The sequence below is a fragment of the Cibotium barometz genome, chromosome 27, assembly GCF_041138505.1.
Source record: "Cibotium barometz isolate CiBa-2024 chromosome 27, ASM4113850v1, whole genome shotgun sequence".
Taxonomy (NCBI): Eukaryota; Viridiplantae; Streptophyta; class Polypodiopsida; order Cyatheales; family Cibotiaceae; genus Cibotium; species Cibotium barometz.
The window spans coordinates 4,981,875-4,993,051 of NC_141072.1; the positions used below are offsets into that span (position 1 = coordinate 4,981,875).

General features: G+C 40.5%; 1 protein-coding gene across 1 annotated transcript; it reads right to left on the reverse strand.

Moving 5' to 3' along the window:
* Window positions 1–8,318: 8,318 nt before the first annotated feature.
* Window positions 8,319–10,919, reverse strand: LOC147623011 (uncharacterized). Its single transcript, XM_086821026.1, has 2 exons — window positions 9,626–10,919; window positions 8,319–9,167 (listed from the first exon to the last, which is right to left on the reverse strand). Exons 1-2 carry the CDS (start codon window positions 10,068–10,070, stop codon window positions 8,398–8,400), a joined length of 1,215 nt encoding a protein of 404 aa, XP_086677152.1. The 5' UTR covers window positions 10,071–10,919; the 3' UTR covers window positions 8,319–8,397.
* Window positions 10,920–11,177: the final 258 nt, after the last annotated feature.

The following is an 11,177-nucleotide window of genomic DNA, read 5'->3' on the forward strand; positions in this document are numbered from 1 at the left end:
AAATAGTGCATTAAAGAAAGTCATTGAGGAAGATGAATCTATTGTTGTATTGCTAAAAAGTGTTCACAAAGAACCTTATGAATCAATTGTTGCTATACTAAAAAATGTGCCCAACACTAAACTTCAAGATGTAGAATCATCTCTACTTGAATAAGAATCCGAATTCAAAGATAAAGAATCATTCAAATCACATTCAAGTGAGCAAGAATTGTATACAAAGGGTGGGATATTTCAAAGGACAAATCAATCAACATCTCAACTTCCAAGATGCTATCACTGTGGAAAACTTGGTCATACCAAGAATGAATGTTGCAATAAAGATAAACCAAAGCTTGTTTGTGACTATTGTGCAAAAATTTGTCACCTAGAAGAAGATTACTATCAAAACAAGAAGCAGGCAAAATACATCGAGGCCAAAGGTATCCCAGCTGAAGATGTGCTCTTCTAGAGAAAGAACCATTATACTTTTCACCCCTCTTGTCACTACAAAAAGTGTGATATAATCAGCCTCTGAGGCCATATGATACACGCAAGCTGAAATTCATAGCCAAAGTAGCTATAACTTCAAAGTAGCATAAAGGCCAAAGTAGCCTAGCACAAGGGGAGAGAGAGGAAGAGTGAAAGCCTAAAAATTGTACCCAATCTAGCATCAAGGGGGGATGTTGAAATAAGTGATGCTAGAGTGCCAAGTCACCTAGCCAAGTTATCCCACATGAGCTATCAAAGTTGTTTTGTACTCTCCTCATATTATAAAAGGAGGACATTTCAAGCATTGGAATACAAGCACAAGATCTCAACTAACTGAACTTGAGTCTAAACTTAATTAGCACACACTCATCACCATGATTATTGTTCATTTTTATCCACCTTAGATTAGTGATGTCATTAGTGTAAAATTAGATTAGCATTAGGATCTAATTAGATAGTTAATTATCATTAGGAAGCTTGATCCATGAATTTCATAACAGTATGCATTGGACATGCTGTCCAAATATGGTATGGCTAGTTGTAAGACAATTTCTATTCCATTAGATTCAAATGGCAAGTTGAGTGCAGTTGTGGGTGAGATTTTGGAGACCCCACTATCTAGAGGAAGATAGTGGGTAGCTTGACCTACATGATGATCCCCAAGCAAGATTTGAGCTATACAGTTGGATTACAGATTCAATTTATACAGGTTCCTCGAAAGCCACATTTGGATGGTGTGAGTTACACATTGCGCTAATATGTGAAGTCTACAATAGACTATGGTCTCTTTTATGAGGCTAGTACGGAGTTGTAGGTTTTTGAATACACCGATGTGCAGATTGGGCTAGTAGTATCGCAGATAGGAGATCTATCAGTGGATTTATGTTTTCCTTTGGGAGTGGTGTTGTGACATGGAGAAACAAGAAGCAGCCAACAATTGCCTTATCGAGTACAAAGGCAGAGTATAGGAGTGTTTCAATGGTAACATGTGAGGTAGCTTGGTTACGTAAGCTACTTGGTGATTTGGGACTGTAGGTTGAAAGAAAGGTTGTCATCTATTGTGACAACCTTAGTATTAGTTTACAGTTGGTGAGGAACTCGATTTTCCATGTGCGGACCAAACACATAGTGGTCCACTATCACTTCATGAGAGAGAGAGAGTCTTAGCAGGAGATATTGATCTCATGTATGTTAGCAGAAAGGAGCAGGTAGCTAATATTTTCATCAAATCCTTGGGAGAAGAGAAGCTTCGTAGATTCTGAACTATGCCTGGAGTCCTAGAGATGGAGTTAAGCTTGAGGGGGAGTGTTGAGATGTCAAGCTCAACATGAGCTGACACTTACGATATGCTTGGGTGATCATTTTTGCCACTTACATCACTGGTGTGTTTGGTAGGGTGCTGATATGATAGATCTTTCCTATAGTGATCCTATAGTTGGAATACACTAGCTACTAGTCCACCATTGAGTTATGGCATACTTATCTTGCCATCTCACTCACATACCGTGTTCACATTATGAAATGCATGCACAGGGTACTTTAGTACTTATATTGTATTTCCCTTTTTTTTGTAGAACACTTTTGTGGAGAAGAAGAACAACAACAATTTTCAGCCTCTCATGTTGTGTGTTCTCTTTTAGGGTTTGTGTGAGTGTGTGTGTGCTTGCAAGAGCTGAAGCTCTCTTCCTCCCTGTATCTTTTCAACACCCAGTGCCCAACCCCTCCCCTCACCCTCACCAACTCACCCTAAAGAACTCCCATCTACTTCACCCTCTACCTTTCAGCACCACACACCATGGACACCTTCCATTGGGTGCAAGAAGGATGCTTCCATTTGCAGCAAGCCTTCTCTGAAGAAATTCGCTCATCCCATGGTGTCTCCCAAATTTTTCCAAAGGATATCCTTACCTAAATGACCGATTATATGCAGTGGCAAAATCAACAGGTCGCGAGCTCCCAATTGGCCATGCTCCTGGCCAAGCCGACTTAATCCAAAGCGAAGAGGACCTCCAGGTTTCCCTCCTGGCCAACACCCAATTGTAAGACACGTTGGAGGATATGGAGCGAAGCCTGGCCGAAGCTCTGCATGCCGTTACCCACCTATAGGCATAGATCCACACGACTCAAGAGGATGCCAAGTTAGCCCATGCCACCTACTCCCTTGCCCAGCAAGAAGCCCATGTGACATGCATCTAATAGCCAACACTGTCCAAGATGCCTACAACCAAATCCACCGATCCTTCAAGGCATACAAAAATGTCACTAGAGAAGGCACTCGAGAAAAAAGATGTGAAGCTGTGGGTGTATGCATGAGTTATAAATAGCACATAGCTCCGAGGCAGACATCCATCATCACCACAAAAGGCAAGGTCGGATGCCTTAATGGATGCTACTACCGAGCTGGCTACCCTCTCCTTCCCACCCCAAAATCCTGCCCATATATTGGAACTCAATTTCTAGGCCTTCTAGCTCAATCTCTTCCAACACAACATCTTCCTAGAGGACCCTCTCATGGCCTCTACCCTCTCCTACTTCATCACCAAAATCCCTCCCCCGTCCATTAACCTCTTCTTCACCCTCTTCATCCAAAACCAAATTTCCTTGATAACCTCACCATCCTCTTCAGCCTTCACATTCATCCTCTCACTGCCAACCTCTCTAATTGGGCCAATCTCTCGCAGTATAGACAAGCCACCAACACTGACACCTCCATCAAACTTACTATACTCTTACTAGCCTCTATCTATACCCCTATGCATCTTCCAAATCCATTACCTCCCTCTCCTACCTAGACTGGCATGGTGGACGATTGTTTACACTGCCTCTATAAGGCCCTCCATCTTGCGACCAAGCACCCTACTCCCCATATGTCCTCCTTGTACTCTACACCTGAATTTACCAGAATCAACTGGAGGTCATCGTTGCCACTGCCATACTTCAATTCGACAATTCACACATCGTCTTTTCCTAGGATTTCACTCGAAGAGGCTTAATAAGCCAAATCCTTCTTTGTCTTCTTCAAACACTTGGCCACTGCCCATGTGGGAGATCCTGTCTTGATGACAGACGACGATGATGATGGCAATGATCCCCCCACATGAGGAGACCCCACTTCCCCCAATATCGTCCCCAAAAACCTCCTCATGGTCCCCCCTCTCCCACCCCCACAAAGGTTCCACCTCTCAACTGCACCACCCAACCCAACCCGCCCCCCCCCCCCCCCCCGCCCCCAACTGGTGCCCATGATTGTTCTCTCAAACCCCCCACCCTCCATGCCAAAATCCTCTTAGGAAGCATAAATAAATCCTAGGCTCTATGAATGCTTTAAGCTAAATGAATTAAGCATGCATTAAGCTCTATGAATAAGACATGTATTAAGCTCTATGCATAAACCTTTATGCATAAGCTTAGGCATGCATAAATCTTAAAGCATACATTGAGCTCTATGCAGCATAAGGCTTTACGCATAAGCTCTATGCATAAATCTTTATGCATAAGGCTTTATGCTTAAGCTCTATGCATGCTTTAAGCTAGCTTTATGCTTAAGCTCTATGCATGCTTTAAGATAGCTTAATGCATTAAGCTCTAATATTAATGCATAGAGCTCTATGAATAAGGCTTTATGCATAAGCTTAAAGTATGCACAAGATTTATGCATAAGCTTTAAGCATGCATTAAGATCTATGCATAAGCTTTAAGCGTGCATTAAGCTCTATGCATAAGGCTTTATGCATGAGCTTAAAGTATGCACAAGATTTCTGCATAAGCTTTAAGCATGCATTAAGCTCTAAGATTTATGCATAGAGCTCTATGCATAAGCTTAAAGTATGCACAAGATTTCTGCATAATCTTTAAGCATGCATTAAGATCTATGCATAAGCTTTAAGCATACATTAAGCTCTATGAATAAGGCTTTATGCATAAGCTTTAAGTCTTCATTAAGCTTATGCATAAGCTTTATGAATAAGATTATGCATGAAGCTTAAGCATACGCTTTATGCATTGAGCTAAACCTAAACTCGGCACCCAAGGGTGCAATAAACATAGAGCTTGCATTAATGATTATAAGAAAAAGAGGGCTTACCTCTTTATTGTCAAGCCGAAGGAGAGGATTAGTGCAAGACCTACAAAACATAAAATTAAAAACAGTGATTAGCAAAAAATTTCATGAAATCTACCTACCTAAGCTCTATGCATGCTTTAAGCTAAATGCTGCATTAAGCTCTATGCATAAAGCTTTCAACCCTATACATAAGTAAATCATTAAGCTCTATGCATATGCTTAGGCATGCATAAAGCTTTATGCATAAGCTTAAAGCATACTTTAAGCTCTATGCATAAGGCTATGCATAATGTATGCTTAATTCATTAAACTTAAATCATTCATAGAGCTTATGCATAAAGCCTTATGCATGCTTAAAGCTTATGCGTTAAGCTTTATGCATAGAGCTTAAAGCGTGCATAGAGCTATATGCATAAGCTTTAAACTCTATGCATAATCTTTAAGCATGCATTAAGCCTTATTCATAGAGCTCTATTCATGCTTTAAGGCTCTATTCATTCTTTAAGTCTATGCATAAGCTCTATGTAAAAAGCTTTATGCATAAGTCTTAAGCTTTATGTATACGCTTTATGCACTAAGCTAAACCTAAACTTGGCACCCAAGGGTGAAATAAACATAGAGATTACATTAACAAATACAAAAAAAGAGGGCTTACCTCTTTATTGTCAAGACGAAGGAGAGAAATAGTGCAAGACCTACAAAATATCAAATTAAAAAAGTGATTAGTAACACATCTAATGAACTCTACCTACAAAAAATAAGAGACATAGAAAAGACCAACACATATTAAGCATGCTCACAAAGACGAGAAGGAGAAGAAGCCAAAATAAGGTTAGTACTTTTAGCTTTAACCCTAATCTCATTATGTACTCTATTAATCATTAAGGTCAAGCATAAGAGAAGAATACCTTCATTAGGTCACACCATAGCCATGTAGGGATAAATAAGAAGAAAGGGAAAGAGAAAGAGGAAGAGGAAGGAAGTACAAATGCATGGGATAGCAGTAGATTGATGGAGTAGATGGAGCCGGTGCCGTCCTTCAAAGAAAAGAGTGGAGGAAATATTTTGGGGGGGGGAAAGAACTGTGTCAGCAACGTCGTGCGGGTTTGAAAAGTTTTTTTTCCAGCGTCATTGGGCATTGCATATAGCGGTTCTTATATATAAATGATGCCCAACGACGCTTATAGTGTCGCTTATAGCGACATAATATAAAACGCTGCTAAAATGCCACAAATAAGCACAGCTATTGCTTGCGTTTGTTGTAGTGGGAGATAAAGAGGAGATTAATATTAAAGCAAGGAGATTAAGATTAAAGTAGATTAGAAGAAGGATATTCGGCTAGCTTGAGAGGTTTTGCTTGCATAGAAATGAGTGATGATGGTACTAGAGAAGTGTGCTCATATAGGTGCCTTATAAGCATTTCATTGGTTTGAAGCTTCTACAACATAATTTTCTAAATTAATTAATATAGTTTTATATTTTTTTATTTTTAAACTATGATAGTTTTATATTTTAAAATTACTTAAATAAATTTCTATTTATATTTATAATTATTTTAAAATTATACTACATATTACTATTCATGTATTATAAAATTAAAAATATATTTTTTCTTTAATTTCTTTATATAAAAAATAATTAAAAATATATTTATTTAAAATAGTAGAATTATCTACTACCACATGGCAAGGTGCGGGTGAAACGTAGCATTTTCATTGTGTATGTATGCATGGCACTCATTTATGAGGTGGCATTCCATGTAAGCATGTGAGGTGACCTTCCATGTAAGCATATGGGAGGTGGCATGTAAGCTGGAAAAAGTAGTGTGTGACGAGGATGATAAGCTACCAAGTCAACTAGGTTGACCATGTGGAGGTGGCAAGGAGCTTATGTGGACTCTCCCCAGACTAAGGTGGGATAGACATGTAGGACGTGTGTCCACTAAGTCCAGGTTACTAAAGCTAATGAAGTTGATACATGGCATGAGCTCTATGTTGGATCAAATACCAAACCTACCTAGGCTTGGTTTTAAATCTTGGAGAGGGACATTGTGGACACAATATGAAGATTTTCCTTTGTAATGTGTGGAAAATGACCATTCTTTATCCAAATTGATCCATTTTTTTTTACAAATGAATCATGATAAGTCATTTGATCCATAGGAGTTTGGAGTAATTTGCACTCATATTAGGAATTCTATATTTAATTTATGAAACTCTCATAGACCTTCTCAGATTCTGACGGATTTTTCAAATTTTAATCCATGACAATTCAACTATGAAATAGAATATTGACTTTAGTACCACATACTCATAACATTTCTCAATCTTCTCACAGTTAGATATAGCTTTATAATTTTAAAGATCTTGCATGGAAAAAACTATGTCTTTGTTAACACTTATAAGTCCATAAGATAATTATAAAAATTAGCATAACCAGCCAAAAAAATACAAATAAATCAAAATAAGATCCATGTTATGTGATTTTCTTACGTTTAAGATGAGAAGTTCATATGCGCTAAGACATAAAAGTTATTAGTGTTTTAAGTACTTAGTATCTCGCTTGTCTGAAGTGCAAAATAGGTTGAACACAACAAAGCTCATGCAATCAAAAATGAACTAAGACTTTTCAAATATTTGATCGGAATATACCAATTAAGTACCCAACTTTATGTGTGATGTTTCAACCTTCAATTGAAATTCCTAGGCTAACTATAGGATATTGGCCCTTTAAGGTTGAAAAATACCTGTTTTTAGGCTTCATCAAGGGTGCCCGACTACACAATGTGGGTCACCCTTATCTTGCAACCACCCAAGAAAGAAATATTTTTAATGCCATAGGAAACAAAGAGAAAATATCTGGTGAGGACTCGGAAGCATTCATCCAAGGAGTAGGATTCTTGATGAGTCATAATTGAGGTAAGTAAGTTTAGGATTCCCAATAAATCCTAATTGAAGCATTTCCAAAATGGCCAAGAAAGATCCTACAAAGACAAATTCTTCTCACTTGACCACTACTCGAGTTAATATTGCATTGGACACCCACAATTGTCCTCTTTAAGAACATGCATGTCAAGTGCATTCGTAGTGGCTTTATGATCAGACCTGTCAAAACATGTGATCAAACTTCATGAGCATCAAGTAGCTCTAAAGTTGGCCATCCTCGAAGATGAAGAACTCAATCCGCCGCTTGAGCCATCCATCAATTCATGGAGAAAGGCTCCTACACATAGTTACACTTCATGAGCATCAAGTAGCTCTAAAGTTGGCCATCCTCGAAGATGAAGAACTCAATCCGCCGCTTGAGCCATCCATCAATTCATGGAGAAAGGCTCCTACACATAGTTAACCATATCCATGGAAGAGCCACATGTCTAAAACAACTACATGCCCACTTTCGACCTTGTAGAGATCAGGTAGGTCAACACAATACACACAACAATCATATGTTTACGCGACTAAACTAGTTAGGCATGTGTGGAATTGTACAAAGAAGTTTTAATTGTGGTGATTTTTACTCACGCAACCTTTTTAACTCGGAGGGATTAACAAAGAACCTTAATTACGAGCCTGCATACTTATGACAAAGATGCTCAACAGGAATTTGTTATAGATTTCCATTCAACTTCAAATAATTTTGTAGTGCAAGTATGAGCACCCTCGATAAACAAGGAAAAGTAACAAGAAATTGCAATGGAGTGACCTAGGGGTGCTCTTTCTCTAGTGCCAATTGAAAAGGATAAATTGTATAGCATGTACAAAGTGCCGTATATATATAAGGGCTGAACATCCCTTTATATGTATGTTGCTGATGGTAGTATGTGTTAAAAAGTTGGAAGTACATCTTAATAGAACTGGATCAGTTATCTATATGTATGGAGGTGACCCACTTTGTCTCAGCATACCCATCACTCTCTCGACAGCGTCTGCATCTCGAGGGCTGCGAGGAGTTAACCTGCTAGCAAGAGCTTGCGCAATTGCAGTAGTAGTCGAGGAGACGCTATTTCCATTCCAAAGCTCCCCGCCGTGAGTGCTATAAGATAAAGTGTTGAGAGGAGAGTAGTTATAATTTGACCTTTCAAGGCCGGAGTTATTATAAGGGTATGGAGAGATGGGCTGCAGCAGGCCGCTAGTCGATGTGTAATCTCTGTCATAGCTGTAATTAAAACTCCCATTAAGCGCTGATGGAGAGCTGATTAATGCTTGTGTGTTGTTGCGGGTATCGAAATTTCGTTCAGGCCAAAAACCATCTTGTAGATTTGCACGGTGTACCACGGCCATAGCTGGTTCACTAGTATGCCTGTATTGGGGGGCGTGCCCATTAGAAGAGCTGCCAGCAGGAATTAGCTCATGGTGGATTTTGCCACAGCTCGGATGTAAACAGAACATGCAGATGGAGCACGTGTATGCCCATCCTCGCCCTTCTTGGCCACACGAGTTGCATGTGTAGGAGGTCCACCTGTCTTCTTCACGGCACAGCAGGGTTAAAGGGTGCTCTGGGTGCTTGGGATGTATGGGCCTGAGCGGCAAACTTACACAGGACTGGTGAAGATCGAAATTGCACGAGGTGCACCTGTACATCATGCCTCGGGCTGGCTTCCCACATCCATCGCATTGGCATGAACTGGCCAGTTCATCTGCAGACATCCATATATTCCACACTTGTATTTCAGACTGCAAAAAAGCACTCACTCTCCTTTTCAAAGCATAACTTTGTGAGTATTTGAAAACACACGAGTTTGGTTAGACTTCCCCTATTTTTTAAAAAAGCCAATGAGAGAGAGACTGGGTGGGTGACTAATCAGAATATATTTACATCAAATTAAGAAATATGTACATTATCTAAATTACATGCAGACCATTTAAACAAGAAATCCTACATGAGCACACCCCCTAATCATAAACCTTGACTTGTCTAAACCTTTACAGTTATTGGCAAAATATTTACATCAAGTTAAAGTATATTCAATTCACATCAAATTCAAAACTTTGGAAGACAAGAATTGTAAAATGAGCCTCCACCACAACCAAGGAAATAATGTTGAATAAATTTAACACCATCCAAATTAGACATACGAAAACGAGAGGAGCTGACCTAGCATAGAGAGGACAAGTACGTGGGGGTGGCTAATATGGAGGAGGTAGCGGGGGGCTCGCACGCAGAGGGGGCAGAGGTCGAAGTCACAGCGGCTGCATCGGTACACCCAATTATTTTTATTGGCGCCCAAGAGGTTGCCGCTGTCGCCGCAGCCGTCGCACACCACCGCGCCTGCGCCGCCGACGGACTTGAGCAGCAGCGGGTGCTCGAAGTGAGAGAAGTGCGTCTGCTGGCTCCCGACGCCGGCGCACGTTGTGTGCACGTCGAACTGGCAGTCCGGGCAATGGTAGAGCGGGCCGCTGCCCCTCTCCCAACACACATGGCACACGTAATGGCCCGTCACGTACGGCGCCGCTTGCAGCAACAATAGCGCGTGACTGCCCATTACACCGCGCCCTCCAGCACCAACACCAGCCTGTAACCTTACCCCCGTCCCAGCCATCCCTTGATCAATATCCCTAGCTTTGCCAACACTTGAAGTTAAAACAGCATATGCTTGCGGTTATAACACAGTTATGGAATCCTCTCCTAATCCCTTCTTGCTCACACTAGTTTACCTTACGTTTCCCTCTTCACCTCAGAAAGTGAAGCTTGGTATCCTTCAGGTTTATGAGAGGTTATTGAGTGAGTTCCAAGCTTATCCTCTCCCAACCATGACTGATGTATGCTTGGTATCCTTCAGGTTAATGAGAGGTTAATCCTTTCGTTTTGAGTGAATTCCAAGCTTAATCTGGACTCCTCCCAAACAACCGTCAGTAACTCACAAAATGAAGCTGTATGCTTGCCTTCCTATACTGCATACACTTCTTAGTCAAGTACATACACTTAGCCTTCTCCTTAGCTTACCCAAGTTATGTACGGTGCACACCAAGCGTATGCTTATCCTCGATCACAAACCTTACTGCTGCCTATACTGTCTTAAGCTCAAAGCTTAGGCGATTGGCAAACTCATGAGTTGTCTTCGCCTGCAACAACAAAACCCACTCTCGTTCTTAATGCTCCATCACTTGGCACTTTATAAGCCTAGGCCTAGCTGTAATCAGCTCTAACAAGCTTATCCTTAACATCAACAAACCCCACATGCTCGCTTAGTCCTATAATTTGGTGACCAAGCTTACTAAACCCCACTATCTCAAAGCCCAATAGTACCCTTGGTGGAAAGTTGGCAATTTAAGACCAAGCGTGCCTATCCTAACCTTTTGGGTCTTGGCAATCACTTCCATTGTTACAAAAACTACCATGGTTGATTCACTTTGTATAGGTAGATTCTTCACTTAAAGCAATGTGAGCTCAGAAAATATTTACATCATGTGCTTCGACTACTTGAGGGATTTACGGACTTCCCCCCACCAGCAAGCTTTTTCAGGAGAAAAGAGCATCTAATCCTGAAAAACTGAGGAGATCTTCCACGCCCAAGCTTGTAAACAGGTCCTTAGTTATGTGTGTAAAGGCCCTTGTAAACAGGTCCTTAGTTATGTGTGTAAAGGCCCTTAGTTATCTGCATGTCCACCAAGTAAAATATTGATGCAGGAAGAGTACGAATACTTTG

Bases quoted from the DNA above. Each gene is read 5' to 3' on its own strand.
- LOC147623011 (XM_086821026.1), bottom strand. From the start codon at position 10,070: ATGGCTGGGACGGGGGTAAGGTTACAGGCTGGTGTTGGTGCTGGAGGG. The intron at 9,168-9,625 runs GTCAGCTCCTCT...GGATGTCTGCAG, and splicing joins ACTTGTCCTCTCTATGCTAG to ATGAACTGGCCAGTTCATGC.